The 25,721-nt window shown below is 39.1% G+C and overlaps 1 protein-coding gene across 2 annotated transcripts in view; it reads left to right on the forward strand.

Annotated features, from left to right (window-relative positions):
* Positions 1-25,721, forward strand: part of cntfr (ciliary neurotrophic factor receptor) — a 321,591-nt gene that overhangs the window by 212,967 nt on the left and 82,903 nt on the right. For both annotated transcript variants that reach the window (XM_072252373.1, XM_072252374.1), the window contains one exon: positions 24,426-24,543. In XM_072252373.1, coding sequence (XP_072108474.1) covers positions 24,426-24,543 — 118 coding nt within the window. The remainder of the gene's footprint in view (positions 1-24,425; positions 24,544-25,721) is intronic.

Genomic DNA, 25,721 nt, shown 5'->3' on the forward strand with positions numbered 1-25,721 from the left:
GTATTCTGAATTCTGTTTCCTTTTATTACCTTGATGCACTTAGGTATGGAATGTTCTGTCTGGATGGCACACTAACAAAAGCTTTTCACTGTATCTCAGTTTCTATTAGCAAGATAGGTACTTTTCACCTCAGAGTATAGTTCAGAAGTTGGGGTAATATCAATGCATAGTGGTAGCTGACAACAAACTCATTGTGAGATAGGCGTAACTCTAGGCTGATGTGTCAGTCTGATCATGTCTCATGTCCCAGTTACAGTTTAGTATTACAGTCACGTGGCATAATGTCAAAGATAAACATATGCAGGTTGTTGTAGATTTAATATTTAATCGAAAATAAGAGTTTACTATATGATTTGTTCTTTTCTTCCTGAGTTTTGTTTTCAGGATTGCTCAATCATATTCACAATGATTTTAGTCAGTAAAGTCTCCACAATAAGCCCCCAAGCTATGTGCACTGACATGGTAACCCAGAAGGTAGCACAATGCCTTACAGCACCAGCAGCCAGAGATCAGGGTACAATTCCTGCCATTGTCTGTAAGGAGTTTGTATGTTCTCCTCGTGACCACATGAGCTTCCTCCGGCTCTTCAGCTTTCTCGCATACAGGTTAGGGGTAGTAAGTTGTTGGCATGCTATTTTGGCACTGTAAGCGCAGCTACACCTGCAGGCTGCCCTCAGAACATCCTCAGTCTGTGCTGGTCATTGACGCAAATGATGCATTTCACTGTATGTTTCCGTGTTTTGATATACATGTGACAAATAAAGCTAATTTTTAATCACTGATATTGTTAACATCATCAGTGAAACCATTATTGCAGATCCTTCTCATATAAACACCCTACATGATATTTCCTATTGTGCGGGTGTCAAAGACCAGAGGACACAGCTTCAGAATACAATGATGTAACTTTAGAACAGAGATGAGGAAGAATTTCTTTAGCCGGAGGATGGTGGATCTGAGAAGTCAGTTGCCAGAGACCCAGTCAGCTATGGAGACCAAGTCATTGGATGTATTTAAAGCAGAGGCTGATAGGTTCTTGGTCAGTAGGGGCATCAAAGAAAAAGACAGGAGAATGGGGATAAGAAGGATAATAAATCAGCCATGATGGAATGGCAGAGCAGGCTTGATCCATAAGACCATAAGACCATAAGACATAGGAGCAGAATTAGGCCATTTGGCCCATCGAGTCTGCTCTGCCATTTAATCATGGCTGATCCTTTTTTTTTCCTCAATCCCATTTCCCGGCCTTCTCCCTGTAACCTTTGATGCTATGTCCAATCAAAAACCTATCAATCTCTGCCTTAAATACACCCAATGACTTGGCTTCCACAGCTGTATGTGTCAACAAATTCCACAAATTCACCACCCCGTGGCTATAGAAATTTCTCCACATCTCTGTTTTGAATGAACACCCCTCTATACTGATGCTGTGCCCTCTTGTCCGAGACTCTCCCACTATGGGAAACATCCTTTCCACATCTGCTCTGTCTAGACCTTTCAACATTCGAAAGGTTTCAATGAGATCCCCCCCTCATCCTTCTAAATTAGTGATCCAGAGCCATCAATTGTTCCTCGTATGATAACCTTTTCATACCTGGAATCATCCTTGTGAACCTCCTCTGAACCTTCTCCAATGCCAGCATATCACTTCTAAGATGAGGAGCCCAAAACTGTACACAAGGTGAGGTCTCACCAGTACCTTATAAAGCCTCAGCATCACGTCCTTGCTCTTGTATTCTAGACCTCTTAAAATTGAATGCTACATGGCATTTGCCTTCCTCACCACCTACTCAACCTGCAAATTAACCTTCGGAGTGTTCTGCACAAGAACTCCTAAGTCCCTTTGCAGCTCAGATTTTTGTGTTTTCTCCCTGTTTAGAAAATAGTCTGCACATTTATTTCTACTACCGAAGTGCATGACCATGCATTTTTCAAAATTGTATTTCATTTGCCACTTTCTTGCCCATTCTTCCAATCTATCTAAGTCCTTCTGCATCCTACCTGTTTCCTCAACACTTCCTGCCCCTCCATCAATCTTCATATGATCTGCAAACTTGGCAACAAAGCCATCTATTTCATCATCTAAATCACTTATATACAGCATAAAAAGAAGTGGTCCCAACACCGACCCCTGCAGAACACCACTAGTCACTGGCAGCCAACCAGCCAAGGATCCTTTTATTCCCACTCACTGTCTCCTACCAATCAGCCAATGCTCTAACCATCATAGTAACTTTCCTGTAACACCACAGGTTCTTAACTTGGTAAGCAGCCTCATGTGTGGCACCTTGTCAAAAGCCTTCTGAAAGTCCAAATATACAACATCCACTGCATCCCCTTTATCTATCCTACTTGTAATCTCCTCAAAGAATTCCAACAGGTTCGTCAGGCAGGATTTCCCCCCAAGGAAATTATGCTGACTTTGTCCTATCTCGTCCTGTGTCACCAAGTACTCCATCACCTCATCCTTAATTGACTCTAACATCTTCCCAGCCACTGAGGTCAGGCTAACTGGTCTATAATTTCCTTTCTGCTGCCTTCCTCCTTTCTTAAAGAGAGGAGTGATGTTTGCAATTTTCCAGTCCTCTGACACCATGCCAGAGTCCAATGATTTTTGAAAGATCATTTCTAATGTTACCTCTTTCAGAACCCTAGGGTGCAGTTCATCTGGTCCGAGTCACTTATGTACCTTTAGGTCTTTCAGCTTTTTGAGCACCTTCTCTCTTGTAATAGTAACTGCACCCACTTCTCTTCCTTCACACACTACAACTTCTGGCACACTGCTTCACTGTCTTCCACAGTGAAGACTGATGCAAAATACTCATCTAGTTCATCTGCCATCTCCTTGTCCCCCGTTATTATTTCTCCTGCCTCATTTTCTAATGGTCCTATATCCACTCTCATCTCTATTTTATTTTTTACATACTTGAAAAATCCTTTACTATCTACTTTGATTTTACTTGCTAGCTAGCTTTCATTTTCCATTTTTTCCCTTCTAACGATTCTTTTAGTTGCTTTCTGTAGGTTTTTAAAAGCTTCCCAAATCCTCTGTCTTCCCACTAATTTTTTCATTTTTGTATGCCCTCCCTTTTGTTTTTGCATTAGCTTTGACTCCTCTTGTCAGCCACAGTTGTACTATTTTGCCATTTGAGTATCTCTTCATCTTTGGAATACACATGTCCTTCACCTTCCTTATTTTTACCAGAAATGTACGCCATTACTGCTCCGCTGACATCCCTGCCAACAGCTCCTTCCAATTTACTTTGAACAACTCCTCTCTCATGCCACTGTAATTTCCCTTACTCTTCTGATATGCTGCTACATCAGACTTTACTTTCTCCCTGTCAGATTTCAAGTTGAACTCAATCATATTGTGATCACTAGTTCTGAAGGGTTCTTTTACCTTAACCTCCCTAATTGCCTCCAGTTCATTACATAACACCCAATCCAGTATAGTTGATCCCCTAGCAGGCTCAAAAGCAAACTGCTCTAAAAAGCCATCTCTTAGGCATTCAACAAATTCACTCTCTTGAGAGCCATTACCAACCTGTTTTTCCCAAAAAATTTGCATGTTATAATCTCTCATGACTATCATAACATTGCCCTTTTGACACGCCTTTTCTATTTCCTTTTGTAATCTGTGGTCCACCTCCCAGCCACTGTTGGGAGGCCTGCATATAACTTCCAATAGGGTCCTTTTACCCTGCAGTTTTTTAACTCAGCCCACAAGATTTCAACATCTCCGATCCTATGTCACATCTTTCTACTGATTTGATTCCATTCTTTACTAGAATTGAGCCAAATGGCCGAATTCTGCTCCTCTGTCTTATGTTCTTCTCCTCTCTTCCATTAAATAGTGGAAAATCAGCAAAACTTGCTTTGTGTTGTGGCTCAGAATTGCACTTTAATTAGAAAAAAAGCACACACATGTCTAACATATACTCCTATTTGGCCTCTCTGTTCGTTTTCCAGCCTGAAATAAATAAGCTGAGTTAAAGATACCTCTGGTACAAGAAGAACATGTTATGTTCAGCCATGGTCTCAGCTGCAGATGGCTTCAGGGACATTAGCAGCTGTGGTGGAAGAAAAAAAAACAAAGGAAAGAGGGTAAAGCAAACGATAATTAAATAAAAATACTTAAATACGTATGGACATCTTCTTGATTTCTGGAAATAATTAATGCCATACCTCCTGTGAAAGAGATTCAGGTGATAATAGTACATACTCCATACCCTGAGCCCTTCCTGAAGAATACATAGACACCAGTAACTCACATCAGTGAACAACACTGACAAAGCTCTTCCTCAGTCTCTGCAGGCTGCTGAAATGTGACGCGCAGCATCAGGTGGATTAAGAAGGATCACTCTGCTTCAAGCTGGGTTTTTGGCAATTGTCCATCTACACTATTCAAACCCTGTAAGATTTTAAGCATGAATAAAGAGTTGATGTTAGCAAAAAGCTGACCTGCTTATAATCTCTTGTCTGCTCCTAAAAATTTCCAGATGTCAGGACTCTGGCCCATGTCCACTAGACTTTGTGAAACTCATAGGAACATTTGGTAGTCATGTGAGCTACTTTGTATGTGTGTCTGTGTCTGTGTGTGTGTCTCTGTGTATTAGTGTATATGCGATTTATTAATTTTTCCACATGCAAATTCAGTTTTCACTAATGGTAATATGGGTCTCGATATAATGAGCTAGTTTTACTGAACAAATTTCAACACATCAGAATCCATCATTGGCGTATTTGTGCTTCAACCACCAAATATTAAAGCATTAAAACAGATATCAGGCACTGACACAGGTTGAATCAGTTCAAAACTTAATCTTGTGAAACTATTGTAAATGCACCACATGACCTGTGTAGCTGACAGAAACATGATAGCCATCTGTTCGGCTTTGAGTGGGCTGCTTGAAACGCAAGCTGTACTCCATGAGTTAGTGACTTACATCTAAAGGCACTTCCAGTGGAACAAAACTGTTGATTATTATCAGGTACCTCAATAAATGTTCATGGGCAGCATAAAATCCTTACTTTCGATTTTGGTAATAGCAGCACCTCATCACTTAGTACTTCTTCTGGACTACTTTCCAACTCTATCTTATTGCAACAATTAATAATTTTATCACCAGACCTAAATATATGGACATGATAAACGTCAACCACAGACCTGCGGTAAATGTTAGTAATGGGGCAATTAAGAGCCTGGCTTCAATTTCACTAAACTCATTAAGTTTTGTTAGAAAGCAGTTAATAACAATCTGAACAGAGAGCTTGCAATAAGATAGACTCATTGGACACTTTATTTGGTACCTCTTGTGTCCAATAAAGTGGCCACTGAGTGTATATTCTGCTGCTATAGCCCACCCACTTCAAAGCTCAATGTGTTGTGCATTCAGAGATGTTCTTCTACACACCATTGTAACACATGTTGATTTGAGTTCCCGAGATGCTCAAATCACCCCGTCAGGCACCAACAATGATTCCACGATCAAAGTCACTTAGATCACATTTCTTCCCTATTTTAATGCTTCCTCTGAACCTCTTGACCATGCCTATATGCTTTTATGCATGGAGCTGCTGCTACATGATTGGCTGATGTTTCATGATCTGCATCAATGAACGGGTGGGCCTAATAAAGCGGTAACTGAGTGTACTTCGTGGATTTTCACTCACGAAAATGAAGTTTTGGATGTCAGCATAAAGTACAGTATATTTCAACAACACTAATTTTTAGCAAAAACTCTCCAGGTGAAGTTGAATATCCATTAATTGCTTTTAAGATAAGTCGAGCTATCAGCATGGAAGCATTAACTCCTAAATTTTTTTTTATTAGTTGGACTTTAAAATTGTAATTACCATGTACAAATTATCAATTCATACTTGGTATTTAACTAATGAAGCTGGCAGTGCAGTCATTTCAATTTAAATTTGATTGGAGATTGACAAACTATTAACAACGATGCAAAACGCTATTAAGAAAGGGCACCCGAATTAAACCAGTCAAACTGACAGCACTGGGCTTTTTTATGGAACTAATATTTGCTGATGGTACAGACTACTAAGTTAAAACCTGCTTAATGATGCATTTAGTCATTCTGTGATGCTATAAGACTTTGAGAAGTTTAACATTATATTATGCAGTAACAGAAATGATACAGCCACCTGTCCAAGTTTAGACAAATGTAAGATGGATACCAAATTGCTATCATCCATTTCATATCATCACACAGTCAACAGATCTCAGTCATTTTAAAGCTTAGAGTGCATTTTTCACTGAGGTAGATAATTACAAGGGAACAAAGCATCATGTCAGACCTCTACAAGAAAATGAAGTTACCTGAATCAGTTGCTTAACCAAATTATTTTGTATTAACTTGCGCATGAAGGAAACATTGTTCACAGTACAAATACTACATTGACAGATGGAATGAGTACATGCTTAAAAAAGTGCAATATGGTGGTTAAGTCTGATACTTTCCAGAATAAGATGGCCGATTGTTGATTTTGTATTGTAGGATACATAGTTGTGGTTATTAGTTAGGAGGAAACATCACAAGAGTTTTTGGCTAATCTCTATCAGAAAGAAGAGCAACTAATTGATGTGTTATTTGGGGTTCAAGGAAGGTTCTGGAGACATTTGCTGATTCTGGCCAGGAATTTAAACATAGAATATAGAACATAGAATGGTATGGTAGCATATTGGATACCACAAAGCTTTACAGTACAGGCGACCTGGGTTCAATTCCCACCCCAGCATGTAAAGAGTTTGTATATTCTCCCCATTGAACGTAAGAGTTTCCTCCACGTGCTCCGGTTTCCTCCCCGTGCTCCGGTTTCCTCCCACAGTCCAAAGACATACCGGTTGGTAGGTTAATTTGTCATTGTAAATTTTTCCATGATTAGGCTAGTATTAATTCGTGGGTTGCTGGGCAGAGTGGCTCAAAGGGCCAGAAGAGGTTATTCTCACTAAATAAATAAACATGGAACATTACAGCGCAGTACAGGCCACTCAGCCCATGATGTGCCAAACTTTTAACCTATTCTAAGATTATTCTAATCCATCCCTCCTGCATAACCCTCCATTTTTCTATCATCCATGTGCCTATCTACAAGGTTCCTAAATGCCCCTAATGGATATACTGACTTGCTGCCAGTCTGCTGATCTGAAGTTGAGCATGTGTCTTCAAGCTCCTGTACCTCCCCATTGATTGAAGCAAAGAATGCAGGGAACACACATAAAATTTGCTGGTGAATGCAGCAGACCAGGCAGCATCTCTAGGAAGAGGTACAGTCAACGTTTCGCGCCGAGACCCTTCATCAGGACTAACTGAAAGAAGAGCTAGTAAGAGATTGGAAAGTGGGAGGGGGAGGGGAAGATCCAAAATGATAGGAGAAGACAGGAGGGGGAGGGATGGAGCCAAGAGCTGGACAGTTGATTGGCAAAAGGGATACGAGAGGATCATGGGACAGGAGGCCTAGGATGAAAGAAAGGGGGAGGGGGAAGCCCAGAGGATGGGCAAGAAGTATAGTGAGAGAGACAGAGGGAGAAAAAGGAGAGAGAGAAAAAAGAAAAAGAATACATATATATATAAAAATAAATAATGGATGGGGTACGTGGGGGAGGTGGGGCATTAGCGGAAGTTTGAGAAGTCAATGTTCATGCCATTGGATTGGAGGCTACCCAGACGGAATATAAGGTGTTGTTCCTCCAACCTGAGTGTGGCTTCATCTTTACAGTAGAGGAGGCCGTGGATAGACATATCAGAATGGGAATGGGACGTGGAATTAAAATGATGACATATCAGAATGGGAAAGAATACAGGGCATGTCCTGGGTGATGGGGATCCTTAATGATGGGTGCTGCCTTTTGGCAGCATTGTCTTCTGAACATGTCCTGGATGCCCGGGAGGCTCGTGCCCAAAAAGGAGTTGGCTGAGTTTGCAACCTTCCGCAGTTTTTTCTGATTCTGTGCAGTGGCCCCTCCATTACAGGCAGTGATGTATCCAGTTAATGCTCCCCTTGGTACATCTGTAGAAATTTACTTGTATCTTTGGTGAGTTTGAAGGGTTTTAGTATGTCGCCTGGAGCTGGTGTAGGCCAACTTTTCAATAACATTCCAGTTCATCTAAAACATTCCTCATCTCCATTTTAAAAATGAACTGTTGGCTGCCTGTAAGGTAACACCAAAATCTCCATTATTTTATACTCCACATCCTTTGCTCCAAAGGCCAGCATTGCTTGTAACATATTTCATGCACTATGACCCCCAAATCCTTTTGCAACACAACATATCGTAGACTCATTCTGTCTAAATAATAATTTGCTTTTTCATTCTTCCTTTTGAACTGGATAACCCCACATTTTCCCACATTATACTCCATATGGCAACTTCTTAGTAACTCCTATAACCTAGGGATATAGAAGTTAAGCAGTTTGTGGAAAATTGCCAGTCTTTGTGATCAAAGATAATGAAGGTTTAAAAAAAAATCAGATGAACTCCATTGTACAGTATAAAGCATAGATTTGTAGAATGACTTGAAATATAAGAAAAGTAAAGCAGAAAGCATGAATTGGTTCAAGAGACAATCTCAAATACGTTTCTGAAGGAAATCCTCTAGGCCGTTATTATGGGTAGAGCTAATACAAGAAGCAATAAAATCTTTTCCTATATAAAGTTCTTAAACAAGTTTAATGAATGGCATGATAGAGTAGCGGTTAGCGCGTCATTTTTCATTCCCAGCGATCATCAACGGGGGTTCATTTCACATGCTTATCTGTAAGGAGTTTCTCTGTTCTCACCTTGACCATGAGGGTTTATTCTAGATGCTTCCCCTCATTCCAAAGACGTACATTTAGGACTAGGCTTGGTGAGTTGTGGGCATGCTATGCTGGCACTGGAAGGATAGCAACTCTAGCGGGCTGTCCGCAGCACAAGCATTGGGCTGTGTTGATCGTTGATACCAAATGATGCGTTTCACTGCACGTTTCGATGTTTCATTTGTTTACTTATTTATTTAGTGATAGAGTGCGGCGTAGGTTCTTCCAGCTCTTCAAGCCACAGTATCCCAGCAACCCCACAACCCCGAATTAACCCAAACCTAATCACAAGACAATTTACCAATTGACCAATTAACCTATCCAGTACACCTTTTGACTGTCGGAGGAAACCAGAGCACCTGGGAAAACCCATGCATTCCATGGGGTGGACGTACAGAGACTCCTTACAGAACAGTGCTGGACTTGAACTCTGAACTCTGGAACACCCTAAGATGTAAAGACATTGCACTAGCTGCTACGTTATCTGTGGTACCCATATTCTGATGCATGTGACAAATAACGTTAATTGTTTTGAAAATCAAAGGGAAGAACAATTCTGGTGGCATGGTCATTAATGACACTAAGCTATATATTAACCCGAGATGGCACAAACAGACAAAACTAAAAACTAAAACTACGTAAGCAGAACTTGCACACTTCATGATTTAAAAATTGGGAGTATCAAATCTTTAGCAAAAGCAAAGAACGTTGACCTGGTGAATTCAGCTATTTGTCAAAATGGTTATTGAGAAAAGACTCAGGAAGACAACACATTAGCAAGTGTCAGGATCAATAAATAGATGTACAGCCCCAGTCAGATAGTCTATTAAGTAAACTTCATTACCTTAGGAAGTTTAGACCCCACTTGGCAGAATGAACTAAACCAAAATCATGATGGCATCAGAGTTTCTTCCCAAACATGCAAAGGATAATTCAGTGCCCTGAAGCATAACACTTGAAAGATTAAATTAGAGAAAACTCCAGTGATCCATGAAAAAATAACTTGAAACAAAAGAGGAATGATGCTTTCTTGAGATTAAACCTGAATGTCTACTGAAAGATCCTCTAAATAAGGTGACAATTAGATTTTGTAGTATCAAACTATCCAAAACCTGAGCATTTCATGAAAACAATTAATTAATCCTAATAGTGATTTTGCATTAGGCAAACTTTGTAGAAAACATGAGTCTGTACAATAAACTACCATGGAAGAAAGTCAAAGCAGAAAACATAAAAGGATTTAAGAGCCAATTAAATATATTCTGAAGATAAAAGAGTCTGCAAGCTCTCATGTGATGGCATTAGGCAGAGGCAAAGATTATTTCAGATATCGAGGGAACTGATTGATAAGGGATTTGTGCAGGAAAGATCACTGAGGTAAAGATCAGTCAAGATTATATTGAATGGCAGGTTAGACCCAAAGGATTAATTGATCTAGTTTTGTTGCTAAACAAGCAAATGGAGCTTAGGGAATGAAGTATAAGTAAAACCAACAGTGTTTAGTAAATATCATGCCTGAGTATTCAAGGTTGACCGTGTGGATAAATTTTGGACATGGAAGCCATAAGGAAAGAACAATATCTTTAACCTCTCCTTACTTCTATTTGAGGTTCACACCTGCTTTAAGAAGATCGCTATCGTAGAATCATAGAGCACTACAGCACAGAAACAGACCATTTGGCCCATCTATTCAATGCCAAATTATTATTGTGCCTAGATCCATCGACCTGCACCTAGACCATAGGGCTCCATACCCCTCCCATCCATGAACTTACCCAAACTTCTCTTAAATGTTGAAGTCAAACCTGCGTCCAGCACTACCACTGACAATTTGTTCCACATGTTGTCTATACTCTGAATTTTGAAGTTCCCCCTTATGTTCCCCTAAACATTTCACCATTGAACCTTAACCTATGACCTCTAGTTCTAGTGTCACCAAACCTCAGTAGTAAAAGCCTGCTTGCATTTACCCTTACATCTCAGTATTTAAGAAAAACAAGGTAATGAGCCTTCAATACTCCCATCCAGTGGCTTACCAGCTTTGAGATGCTGGTCGAGCCACACACCAACCATGCAGACAACCTCAGCCCACTGCAGTTTCTTCTACCTCCAAAACAGGTCTCCACTGGATGCCATCTCCTTGTCCCTATGCTCGCCTCTGCAGGATGAGGACACCTATGTTAAACTATTATTTATTGACTATAGCTCAGTCTTTATACCAGCAATTTCAAGTATACTTGTAGATATGGGTCTTTAAAAATCTCTGTATCTTGATCCTTGACTTCCGGACCAACAGACGGCAGTCAGTGAGGTTAGACAGCAACACCCCCACCACAGCACTGGTGCCTTGCGAGGCTGCATCCTAGGCTCCCTAGGCTCCCTATGCTCATGACTGTGTGGACAGATTTTGCTCTAATTCCATCTACAAGTTTGTACCATAGTGGACCAAATATCAGATAATGATGATTTGGAGTACAGGAAGAAGACAAGGAGCCTAGTGGCATAGTGTCATGATAACAACCTTTTCCTCAATGTCAGTAAAACAACAGAGCTGGTCATAGACTTCAGGAAGGTGGGTGGCACCCATGCTCCTGTTTACATCAATGGTGCTGAGGTCGAGAGGGATGAGTCCTTTAACTTCCCAGCAGTAGACATGAACAATAACTTGTCCTTATCCAACCACGTACACACCGCAGCCAAGAATATTCAGAAGCACCTCTTCTTCCACAGAAGTTTTGAACATCTGCAGTTTTTATCATTGCACCTTATCCAGACACATCATAGCCTGGTTTGGCAACTGTTTTGCCTGAGACCTCAAGAAAGTGCAGAGAGTTGAGGACATAGCACAGCGCATCATGAAAACCAGCCTCCCTTCCATAGACTCTACACTTCTCACTGCCTTGATGAAGCAACCAGCATAATCAGACCCCACCTACCCCTGACATTCTCTCTTCTAACCCCCTCCCATTGATCAGAAGATACAAATCCTGAAAGCATGTACCAGCAGTCTTAAGGACAGCATCTATCCCGTTGTTATAAGACTATTGAAAGGTTTCTTAGTATGATAAGATGTACTTTTGACCTCAAATTATACCTCAGTATGGCCTTGCACCTTATTATCTGCCTGTACTGCACTTTCTCTGTAACTGTATCACTTTAATCTGCAAACACGAGGAAATTTGCATATGCCGCAACTTCAAGCAACACACATAAAAATTGCTGGTAAACGCAGCAGGCCAGGCAGTATCTATAGGAAGAGGTACAGTCGACGTTTTGGGCCGAGACCCTTCGTCAGGACTAACTGAAAGAAGAGATAATACGAGATTTGTATGTGGGAAGGGGAGGGGGAGATCTGAAATGATAGGAGAAGACAGGAGGGGGAGGGATGGAGCTAAGAGCTGGAAAGTTGATTGGCAAAAGGGATATGAGAGGATCATGGGACGAACAGGAGGCCTAGCGAGAAAGAAAGGGGGAGGGGGAAGCCCAGAGGACGGGCAAGGAGTACAGTGAGAGGGACAGAGGGAGAAAAAGGAGAGAGAGAAAAAAAAATAATAAAAGATAAATAATGGGGTACAAAGGGGAGGTGGGGCATTAACAGAAGTTAGAGAAGTCAATGTTCATGCCATTAGGTTGGAGGCTACCCAGACGGAATATAAGGTGTTGTTCCTCCAACCTGAGTGTGGCTTCATCTTGACAGTAGAGGAGGCCATGGATAGACATATCAGAATGGGAATGGGACGTGGAATTATATTCCATCTGGGTAGCCTCCAACCTGATGGCATGAACATTGACTTCTCCAACTTCTGTTAATGCCCCTCCTCCCTTTCGAACCCCATCCCTTATTTATTTATCTTTTATTATTATTTTTTTTTTCACTTTCTCCTTTTTCTCCCTCTGTCCCTCATATACTCCTTGCCCATCCTCTGGGCTTCTCCCCTCCCCCTTTCTTTCTCCCTAGGCCTCCCATCCCATGATCCTCTCATATCCCTTTTGCCAATCAACTGTCCAGCTCTTGGCTTCATCCCTCCTCCTCCTGTCTTCTCTTATCATTTTGGATCTCCCCCTCCCCCTCCCACTTTCAAATCCCTTACTAGCTCTTCTTTCAGTTAGTCCTGACGAAGGGTCTCGGCCCGAAACATCGACTGTACATCTTCCTATAGAGCTGCCTGGCCTGCTGCGTTCACCAGCAATTTTTATGCGTGTCACTTTAATCTGCACTCCGTTGTTGCTTTCCCTTGTACCATCTCAATGCACTGATGTGATGAAATGATCTATATGGATGGATGGCATGTAAAACAAAGTTTTTCACTGTACCTCTGTACATATGGGATTAATAAACCAATAAATAAATACATATGGAGCTCTCTCTTACAATACAACAGCTGTAAAGATCTATTTTACAGCAATAATAATTACGATGTTGAGCCAGATTATATTGCCTTCTTGCATCATGATAATACATGCATACTGGTGTATTAGAATGTATGTGCCTGACAATGCCTAACAGTTTTCTTGAACCATATAGTGCAGATTTATTACCAATATGATCCATGGGAAAAGAGGTTGAAAAAACTGTGGTCAATTTTTAACATTTTACTAGGATTTTCTTCTCTTTGAGAGTGGTTATAGTCCAGAAATCACTTCTAGACCTTGTGTTGGGTGGTAGCATTAATTAATTCTGCTCCTACGTGTTATGGCTTTATGGTCTAAGGGAGCTGGAGAGCTATCTGAAGTGAAACGATTTGAAGTACAGTGGAGAAAGGGTGGCAGAGTGGAACTGACTGGATGCTTTTCACAGACCCACTAACACTCTCTGTGATTCTGTCTTAAAGGTTCAATCAGCTAAAATAAGACAATTTCCAAGTCACATCTTGGTCTAATACCAGTGATGATCATACATCCAAATGTCCTTTCTCATATTAAATTCAAAATCTTTAATATGCAGAGGGGTGATGTGAGTTTAGCGATCATTTCTCTAAGTTTGCTCTTATTTCTTCCCTGACTCATGAAACAGAGAAACTTGAAAAACTGTTCTTTCATAGTATAATCCAACACTTTCTGTAGACCACCCAAGCACAATCCAGAGAGCAGTAACTGTTTTAAATATTTCTTTTCACGGGTGCAAGATTCTTTGTACTACCTTTCAGAGATTTGCAGGATGCTTTAACAGAAGTCTTTTTTAAGGGAAAGAATTTCTGTCTCAATCACTATACTTTAGATATTAATATCATGAGCAATCAGAACTGTTCTTTTCTAAATCAAAACCTCTGATAACATTTATAATTTTTTGTACTTCTATTTTCTGTACTTTAATTGTGCATTTTTATTTCAACTTTCAATAAGCTACTTCATAATTCTTTGATTGCTATACTTCAATATGTATTTATACAATCCATTCAAATGGCAACAACACATTCCCTCATTCTACACTTAGTTCTTGTCTGATCAAGCACGACATGGATTTGAAATGCCTTGCTTATAGAACTCAATTCCTAGTACTTCAAAGTTTGAAGTACATTAATTATCAAATTATGTAAACTTTAAACAACTTAGTCTCTTTACAGGCAGCCACAAAGCAAAGAAACCCAATAGAACCCATTAACAAAAGACCATCAGACACCCAATGTGCAGAAAAAAAACAAATTATGCAAACAGAAGTAAGCAAATAACACTCAGAACTGATGTTCATGGAAATGAGTCCACAGCCATGAAAAGTTTTGATTTATGCACTTTTTTACTGAACAACTACCCTGACTATTTTATTCATAAATAATTGGATTAGTATTATGAATTGTTAGTGTGAATTTCATTGTTCACTCATCAGTTGTAACATTGACTAATCCTTTTTCTTATATAGAAATATAGTGGAAAATATTGTCATTTTAAACTCCAGCTCCTAATATGCTTTAATCCATAGCCAATAAAAATTATGCAAAAACTCAGTGTAATACCAAAGAAATGAAAGCCAAACTTAACAAAATGAAACCATTCCTGAAACTGCAACCATTAACAACAAAGAGCATGATCAGTTTTTTTGCCACTTTGAAAGATTCTTAAGTTTTGTTTGAGGATACTTTGCCCTTAGTCAGTATTTGCAATTCTGCCATCATTCCATCGTCCCCCACCACTTTACTTACATGGTACGTTACTAACTCTATCAATCAAGGCGCCATTCTAGAAAGGCAGAAACCAGGAAAATGAACGCTGTTAACTTTTATGCTGAAAGAAATGTCAGGTACTTTGGTTCTGCTTTGGCCAGTTGGACTTCATTCCAAATTCCAGCTTCCATTACTGCTTTCTTCCAACTTTAGAATCAGACCAGTAAGACCTGGAGATTATCATATCAATATTTTGAATATAAAGATAAAATCTGCCTGTATTCAAATGGGCATAAAGCAATTATTTTTTTGACTTTTCTGATGCTGTAGTAAAGCAAGGTTACTACGGATCTCAGATCTAAAAGTCCAGTTTTATATCATGTTCTATGCTCATTGTTGACTTCAGCCTGGAGTTCCATAAAAAGAATGAAGTTGTATTATATGTATTGGTTTGCATCACTATAGGATCTCAATTAATTTTTGACAATTGTCAAATACCATGCTCTGCTGGCTCAACGAGATATTAAAAAAAACAGCTTGAATGTATGTAGCCTATTCAATGGAACCTACAGAGGCACTTAGTGTATAATATCAAAAATAACAAGCTCAGGATGGAGAGATCTGGGCATGACTGAAAACGAACTGAGATAAATATCGAGTATTGAATGGATAAATATGATATAAGGTAAAAGTGCTTGGGAAGAAACTTAAGCATGTAAGTGCTAGGCGACTAAAAGGGTTAACATCTAATGAGGATGCAAACAGCAGGAGAAGAGAATGGATATAAAGACTGAGTTATTTGAGGCCCCTCTGGGACAGGCAATGGTTATGAAATTGAAGCAGTATATTTAGCAAAATAATTGAGAAAAACAGATAAAGTTTCTTTAAAGTTTTATGGACATCTTTTAGGTGTCAGATTGATTTAAGTAGTACATCTTGAGAAGATGAAGTTATTTTTCAATCATGATGCACTAATAAATGACGGCAAATTGAACGTTAATCATATTTATGTGCGTAAAGTGAACTTATGATGTATCTGAAAACAGCGATCCAATGCTGTGGAGAGCTGTGTGAATACTTGAAATTCCTGAAATAGAAAACATTTCTTTTGTTTAAATTAATGATGAAATGCATTGTTGAGCTGAGTTGCTGAGTCCATAAATCCAGCAGGAAAGAGAGTATATCCTGAGTTATTTTTTTAATTACACAGCAGGGTTCATTAATTTACGTGTTCGCACATTCATTAACATTGATGAGACTCAGCAGATTAGGTTCCATTGGAGAATTAACCCCTGCAGAGCAGTGAGATGAGTGAAATGCCCTGTATGCAATGGTATGTCAGGTCATGCACTTTAATGTTCTTGGATAGGTCCCCTTAAATCTTGGGAAAACAATTTGTTTTTTTGTAGGATCGAAATGTCTTCCGTGAAATACAAGGCAAAAGTAGCTTTCCTTATCCTGCTTCTATTTTTTCTTAAAAAAAGTATCTTTCCCATGCAAAATGAAGAACAGGAGTGTCTTGAACTTCACTTTGTTTTATCAATGAAGTTAAAAGCCTCTAGGTGTTAGTATGGAAGGTTAAGAAAGACATGGAATCCTTTTCTGGAGTCATGTATCCTTAAAGATTTAAAGATTTGCTTTATATTTCACATGTACATTGAAAAATACAGTGAAATGCGTCATTTGCATCAAATCAAATTTGCAAGGATTGCGGTGGGCATCCTGAAGTTGCTGCAATGCTCTGATGCCAACATAGCATGCCCACAACTCATTTACCCTAACCCGTACACATTCGGAATATGGAAGGAAAGTAGAGCACGGAGAGGAAATGTCAGACTTGAAATCATCGGACTTAGAAGTAAAATTGCTCACCTGCGAGCCTGTCTTCACAGAAGTGAAAAGAACAAGAATATTTCTTTAAAATGAGAAGAATATTCTGGAAAAAAAATCTTTCTCTTTGGCTTTTGATTTAAGTTTTGGATGCATTTAGGCAGGTTCTTGAAGAAAAGTTGCTTCGGTGAGACCCTGTGCTGGTAAAGGAATGACCGGCAAGTGTGATGCATTGTAAATAATTCCATACAATGTATCTGATTCTAGGATTATTCTAGATCTAGAAAGAGGCCATTTGCCTCCTTATTTCTTTGTGAGCTGCTAGAAAGTGTATTCATGTATGGTCTCACAATCCATCTTTCTATTTCTAACCCTTTTGTTCTTCATCTTCAAATACCGTCCATGTGCCATTAATTCTCAAATTTAATTGTGGTTTCAATTTCTACTACATTTGGTAGAGGTTAGCACAATGCTTTACAGTACAGGTGACCTAGGTTCAATTCTGTTAGCAGGCTGTAAACCGCATCGATTTCCTCTGGGAGCTCCAGTTTCCTCCCATAGTCCAAAGATGTTCCAGCTGTTAGGTTAATCGGTCAATTTAAACTTTCTTGTGATTAGGCTTGGATTAAATTGGAGATTTGCTGGGCAGCGTGGCTCGAAGGGCCGGAAGGGCCTATTCTGTACTGTATCTCAATAAATAAATAAATTTAATGGTAGCAGGAATAATCTAAAGTGTTTGTTTAAGACTATGGTATCAAACAAAACTACTGATAAAATTCTAAACAGGAGTGTATGCTTTCCTCTTTTGCTGGGACTAACATCAAATTTTCTTGCTAATTAAAGTATAAGAAATATTTTGCCTTTGGGTGCAGCAGTAAAATCTTCCCACTGAAACCAAACTCACTGACATATGACTAATGAGGTTAACAGTAATCTTGATTTATATCAGCCTGGTATCAGTCCCTTTAAATATTGCCAGAGCTCAGATTCAGAATTAGGTTTATTATCACTGGCATATGTTGTGAAGCTTGTTGTTTTGTGACAGCAGAACAGTACAATACCATAAAATTATGTAACAGACTATGTAACAGTTTCTTCCCCCAAGCCATCTGACTCCTCAATACCCAGAGCCTGGCTTGACACCAACCTACTATACCCTCTACTGTGCCTACTGTCTTGTTTATTATTTATTATTATTTATTGTAGTGCCTGCACTGTTTTGTGCACCTTATGCAGTCCTGGATAGGACTGTAGTCTAGTGTAGTTTTGTGTTTTTTCTTACATAGTTCAGTGTAGTTTTTGTATTGTTTCATGTAGCACCATGGTCCTGGAAAACGTTGTCTCATTTTTACTATGTTCTGTACCAGCAGTTATGGTTGAAATAACAATAAAAAGTGATTTGACTTGAAATTATATAAAAATATATATCATTCAGGAATCTGATGGCTGGGGGGAAGAAAATGTTGTTAAGGTCATCAGGCTCCTGTACCTCCTCTCTGAGTAGAGGAGATATCTTGGATAGTGAGGGTCTTTATTGATGGATACCACCTTCTTGAGGCATCACACTGGCGGGGAGACTAGTGCCCATGATAGAGATGGCTGAGTCTATAACCGATCTTCTGCATTGCCTCCAGACGGTGATGCAACCGGTCAGGATGCTCTCTGCAGCGGAGGTTTGCAAGAGTCATTGGCAGTATGCCAAACCTCCTCGAACTCCTAATGAAATATAGCCACTTCCGCACCTTCTTTGTAATTGCATCAGTATGTTAGGCCCAGGATAGATCTTCAGAGAGGTTGACACCCAGGAACTTACAGCTATTACCCACTTTCTACTGAAAGATAGAATTAATATCAAATCCATTGTTAATTTTCTCATAGCTTTAGCACACGAATTTGCTTTCCCACTGGGCCTGTAATGTTTCTTTGGTCCATTCCCCTGGGCAAAACCATGTGAATTCTTGATACTTTAAATACATCTCTAATTCCTATCAATACTGGTCAAGTTGCTGAAGCTTGCAGAATGATTCTAAATCATGCTGCCACTTGGAAAACTGAGAGGGATCAGTCCACTGTTGGTCTTCCATCCTGCATAATCTTTCAAAGCAGTGAAGTCATTGGAGAATAATACAGCACTCAGTAGGATTTTTTTTACCTCCTTGGATCTTAGAAATTGGCTTGAACCCAAAATGGCATAAAAAGAAGCTTTAAGAGAAACTTTTCTATTTCTTAAATTAAGGAAGCCATATCATTATTAAATAGGTCTAACCATTTCAATTGATGAAAAAATTATTACATATTCCTTCAAGTTCAATTTCAAGATTGTTTATTGTCACTCTTCAATACACAAGTGTAAAGGAGAACGAATTGATTGTTACTCTGGATCTAATGCAGCACAAAAGAAACACAATAAGCATAAAAACACAATAAAAACACAGCAAATATAAATACAGAGGATTAGCTTATATCCAGAGAATTCCTTTGATCCGAATTCTTTGTATTTCTTGAGCTAAAGCTTTTCTGCTTTTTTAAAGAATTCATGGAAATAATTTTCAAATGGTATTGCTAACAAATATTTATTAGTTTAAATCCTTATTTTATAGATGAAAATCTTCTAAAAAGTTGAATTGAAATCAAGATGTTATTCTTACTTATAGTTGTAAATAAAATATCAAATTAATGCATAAGGACATATATGAAACAGTATTTCACTATTAATTTTACTAATGGCATGCAATATTTGCATCAGATTTCATGAAATCAGTTTCCCAACATGGAGAGCCTTTTAATTTACTGAATGTGGCTTTTATTAGAAAAGATAAGCACAGTCATTGTCTCAACGCCAAAGCATCTTACAACTGAAACTATTTATTTCAATTTGGCCTTCAATCAAACAAATTTTCTTAAAAGTGAAATCACTCTTTCAGAAGTTAACTGGATAAATGCCATTTTTAGAACTTACTCTTATATCCAGAGAAATGCTGCATAACATCATTTGTAGGCAAGCATTTAAAGCACCTCAATTGTGAAATGATTTATGGAATATTAATTAGCATACTTTATCCGATATGAGCATTTATTATAATTGAGATGAATAGATATTGAGCAAGATATTTGTAGAAAATCACCTGTGAAGTGCATGATTGTCAGTAACCAACCACCTGGCTCTTAAACCAGACAGGATAACTTCACTTGCCCATCACTGAGCTGTTTCCATAACCAACAGACTCACTTTAAAGGACTTCATCTCACATTCTTGATTATTTTTGTTTATTTATTATTTCTTTCTCAGCTCTAGCTGGTTAAACCTGAAATATGGGCATAGCCAAGCACACCCATTTCTCTACTGCTAGGACCTTCTAGACTATTCTAGTAGTGTTGAGTATTGCGGCTTTCTGAAGATTTACATAGACTTTGTTGTGTAGCCCTAATTGTATAATGCTACTGTGTAGTGACTTTGGGATGAAACCAGTTGTAGATATTACTGTCTGGACAATGTATTATTATTATTATTATTAGTTATTTTTGTATTTGCAATTTGTTGTCTTTTGAACACTAGTTGCCTGCCCTGTTGGTGCGGTCTTTCATTGATTCTATTACAGTTATCAGAATCAGGTTTAATGTCACTGGCAACAAACAAGAGAAAATCTGTATGTGTGTTGATTTAATATCACTAGCATATGTCATGAAATATGTTAACTTCATGGCAGCAGTACAATGAAATACATGATAAATAAAATATAGAGAAAAAGCTGAATTACAATAAGTATATGTATGTCTATTTAATAGATAAGTAGTGCAAAAAAACAGAAATAAAAAATGTAGTGAGGTAGTGTTCATGGGTTCAATGTCTATTTAGAAATCTGACGGCAGAGGGGAAGAAGCTGTTCCTGAATTGTTTTGTGTGTCTTCAGGCTTCTGTACCTCCTTTCTGATGGTAACAGTGAGTGGGCATAGATTATTGCGTATGACCGCAAGAAAATGAATCCCAAGGTTGTATATGGTGACATATATGTACTTTGATGTTTGAACTTTCAACCGGTATCTATATCAAGTTAAATGTGCTAATGTAAGCAAAATAACCAATGGGCATGTGGAAAGTATCTTCATAAATGATCAATCTGTATGAGGTGCACAAATTTTATAATAAGCCATGCAGCACGTTGTACAAATGATCTTTTCAAATCTTTCTCTCTTTTGTAGCCTTTAACTGTAGTCAATGTCCTTTGCACTTTGTAGAACTCTAATTAGTATATTCCAATTGTCTGCCACTGAACCAGATGGACCCATTGGCTACTCATTTTGGAGCCTCTTGAATATCGATCATAGCTAGTGAGGATAAAGACTTGAATTTATATATACCCTTTCACATCATTGTGAGAAACATTACGTCCAAGTGCATCACGGTAAGAAATGCTGTAGCCAATTAAAAGACAAGAAGCCCCCACAACGCAATACAAACTGTATAATATTGATTATTTGTCAATACTACTCTGTGGGATTAGAGTGTAAAATTATTATTTTTCTTGTAGCTTAACCTTTCCTTTGCCTACTTATGTTTTTATATAATCATTTATTTATGTGTAATTGTTCAGGGAATTTTCCAATAATTGTAGTGTACACGATTCTGTGTTTCTCTAGAAGTTTCTTAGCTTTTCTGTATCAGATGTCACCCATTTAAATCTAAATATTTCATAGGTTAATTGTTACCACTGGAATCTCATGTTACCTTTGCAGTCTGAATCAGTCTTTGTATAAGACAAGCAGCAAGGTAGCTTAGCAGTTAGTGCAATGTTTACAGCACCAACTGTACTATCAGGGTTAAATTCATGCAACTGCCTGCAAGGGCTTTGTACTTTCTCCTTGTGAATGTGTAGATTTCCTCCTGGGTGCTCCAGTTCCTTCCCACATTCCGAAGACATATGTTTAGGGTTAGTGAGCTGTGGGCATGCTATGCTGGTGACAGAAGCATGGTAACACTTGCAGGTTGCAGCGTGATCCTCACTGATTTGATCTGATGTGGAATGACACATTTCACTATTTGCTTCAATGAACACAACGCAAAAAAGCCCATCTTAAAGACAACCATGACTCCTTTGTTTTGCCTCTTTGTTTTGTTGTTTGTTCTTACTAAACTTAATAGACCACCATAAGTAGCAAGTTTTAGCCTCATTCTTGACTTCCAAAGAGCCTCCAGACTGCAAAATCACCACATTCAACAACTCCAATCCTCTTGCTACCCACCCACTCTGTGTAATTTAATGACCTTCCATCATATGGCCACTTTGTTAGGTACACATGTACACCTGCTTGTTAATGCCAATACCTAATCAGCTAATCATGTGACAGCATCTCAATGCATTAAAGAATGCAGGCATGGTCAAGAAGTTCAGTTGTCCTTCAGACCAAATATCAGAATGGAGAAGAAATGTGATCCAGGAGACTTTAACCGTGGAATGATTGTTGGTGTCAGATGGGGTAATTTGAATGTCTCAGAAACAGCAGATCTCCTGGGACTTTCAAGCACAACAGTCTCTAGAGATTAGGGATAAACAAAAACATCTAGTGAGCAGCAGTTCTGTGGTGAAAATGCCTTGCTAATGAGAGAGGGCAGAGGAGAATGGCAAGAGTGGTTCAAGCAGTAAACTCAAATAACTATGTGTTACTACATTAGCGTGCAGAAGAGCATCTCAGAATGCTCAACAGTGAACCTCGAAGTGAGTGAGCTGCAGTGGCAGAAGACCGGGAACATACACTAAGTGGCCACTTTATTAGGCACAAGAGGTAACAAATAAAGCGGCCACGGAGTGTATTTCTGGGATGTGGAAAGAGCCTGGTCACAGGGAGAACATGGAAATTCCACCCAGACAGCACTCAAGATCAAATTGAACCTGTGTCGCTGAAGTTGAGACAGCACTTGTGTTGATTGAAGGAAAAATATTCACTGACTTGGAAGTCAGTGGAATTGACTTTCAGAGGCTGAGTACTGACACTGCTGTCTCCATGTATCTGCTAAAGACAGAGGATGATTTTCGAGGTAATAACATAATAGTATTGCACTTCTTTGGGTTTTAACTGTCAGCAAATACGAGTTTCCTATGAAATCACAGAGCCTCTATTCTGTATGTCAGAAACAGCAAACGAGAAATAATCTCCTGAGAAGCCCTGCAGCAAAGGTTCATTCCATAACAATTGCCAATAAGTACAGGACACGGCAAGCTGTACAGTCCAAATAGAAAGATTGGTCTCGACACACCGCAGATAAATAGAAATGTCAGTCTAGATTTCTGTGGTCACGTCTCTGGAGTGAGACTTCAACCCACAACTGGCTGACAAGCAAACAAAATTGCCATGCAATGAACCATGACTTCACCAAAGTCAATAGAGTAAAGATACTTTTTTGAAAAGTAAAGAAAACTCTGGAATACAATTAAAGCATTTTTTTTCTTTAATTTGTGGTTTAAATGAACTTTGAGTTTGTAAAGTCACAGAGCACTCCAGCAGAGAAGCAGCCACTACAGCCCATCTTGACCATGCTGAACTGCTATACTACTGAGTACCATTGACCTACACCAGGACCATAGCCCTCCATACCCCTCCTATCCATGCACTTATCCAATTTTCTCTTAAATGTCACAGTCAAACCTACATCCACTATTTCCACTGGCACCTTGTTCTACATTCTCTCCACCCTTGAGTGAAAATGTTCCTCTCTTATTTCCCCTTTCATCTTTCACCTTTCAACCTTAACCTATGACATCTAGTTCTAGTTCCACCCAACCTCAATGGAAAAAGCCTATTTATAGCCTTCATGATTTTATATACCTCCATCAAATCTCCTGTCATTCTCCTTCACTCCCAGGAATCAAATCCTAACCCATTTAGCCTTTCCCCATGACTCAGGTCCTCAATTCCCTGCAACATCCTTGTAAATTTTCCCTGTACTCTTCCAACCACATTGATATCTTTCCTGCAGGTAGATGACTACAATTGCACGCAATACTCCAAATTTTGCCTTACCTGCATCTTATACAACTTCAACATAACATCCCAATTCCTGTACTCAATAGTCTGATTCACAAAGACCAATGTGCTAAAATAAAATCTCATTACAACGTTCTCTATTTTGTGAAACTGAATCTGTATTTCCAGATCTCAATATTCTTCTGCATTCCTCAGGTTATGCATAATTGTGGAATTTTTGACATTTCTAGCACAGAAGTAAGTCACCTGACCTATCATTTCCATTCAGGCTGTTTGAAAGTGTGTTCATGGTGGTCTCACATTCCCTCTTTTTATTTCACGCGCTTAGAGTTCTTCATCCTCACATACCTGTCCCTATCTTTCTAAAAATTAATTGTGGTTTCAATTACCACTCTTCTCTTCTGGTAAAGCTTTGGAGAGTAAAGGGCAAAATGGTGGCAGGAGTAATCCAAGGTGTCTGTTTCAGCGCATGGATTCAACGCAGTCTATTAACAAAACTGTTAATTTAGTGGCAATTTATTCTACTGTATCATCATAGTGACATGGGAGTAAAGCTTCATTTTGCAAACCAAACTCTGAATGTGTAAGGATTAGTGTTAAATGAATGAAGAAATGCTGTAAACTCTTGAATAAAGATGTGCTAATACTGAGTAAAATATGCACTCATTCTGAATTTTCTCTTTCTCCTCAAACTAGATCCTCCAGTAGCACCCACCGTAGTCTGCAGATCAAACGCCTACCCTGACACATTCTACTGCACATGGCAACTCTCAGGCCCAACTTACATCCCAACGGAATTTGACATCTCCGTAAGGTTTGTCTGCCATAGCTCCTTCTGTTATATTGCTACTGATGTATTACTTTACCGGGAAAAAATGCACTTTAAGCTTGAGGCTGAATTAGTTGATTCCTTCCAAAACAAGTTGATGTAAACCTCTTGTTACAAACAAGACCGAAGTCTTCTTTTTAAAATGTGTACTGCCTACAGGACAATAAAATGTCTCACAGTATAGAAAGCTGCTTAGGCAATGTGGGAATAGATGGATGGATGAGCACAGTGACAATAGAATATCACCCTTTTGGAAGATTAAGTAGGCTGAACAGTCTGCCTCAGATGGAACTTGCAAACTGGCTTTGAAATTAATGAACTTAGTGGGATGAGTAAACTGCTCCTTATTCAATCCGTTTTTTCTTCACCTGGTATCTCATATAGATTAGTGCTACAAAAACAAAAATGTGGTACAAAACTCTTCAATGTGTGCAAGCTGCTCACATTTCAAGAGCCAAATATTATTTACAGTACGACTATAAGACCATAAGACTTAGAAGAAGAATTATGCCATTCCATCCATTGAGTCTGCTCCACCATTCCATCGTGGCTGATCCCAGATCCCACTTAACACCATACATCTGCCTTCTCGCCATTTCCTTTGATGTCCTGTCCGATCAGGAAACAATCAACTATCATCTTAAATATATGTGTGGACTTGGCCTCCACCGCAGTCTGTGGCAGAGCATTCCACAGACTTACTACACTCTAGCTAAAAACGTTCCTCCTTACCTCTGCTCTAAAGGGTCGTCCCTCAATTTTGAGAGTGTGCCCTCTAGTTGTGGATACCCCCACCACAGAAAACATCCTCTCTACATCCATCCTATCTAGTCCCTTCAACATTCGATAGGTTTCAATGAGATCCCCCCCCCCCCCGCCCTGCATTCTTCTAAATTCCAGTGAGTACAGGCCCAAAGCTGCCAAACGCTTCTCATATGTTAATCCCTACATTCTCAGAATCATCCTCATGACCTCCCCTGGACTCTCTCCAACGACAACACATCCTTTCTGAGATATGGAGCCCAAAACTGTTGACAATCCTCTAAGTGTGGCGTGACTAGTGTCTTATAAAGGCTCAGTATTTTCTCCTTGATTTTATATTCTATTCCCCTTGAAATAAATGCCAACATTGCAATTGCCTTCTTTACCACAGACTCAACCTG

This window comes from Mobula birostris, chromosome 3 (genome assembly GCF_030028105.1).
Source record: "Mobula birostris isolate sMobBir1 chromosome 3, sMobBir1.hap1, whole genome shotgun sequence".
Classification (NCBI taxonomy): Eukaryota; Metazoa; Chordata; class Chondrichthyes; order Myliobatiformes; family Myliobatidae; genus Mobula; species Mobula birostris.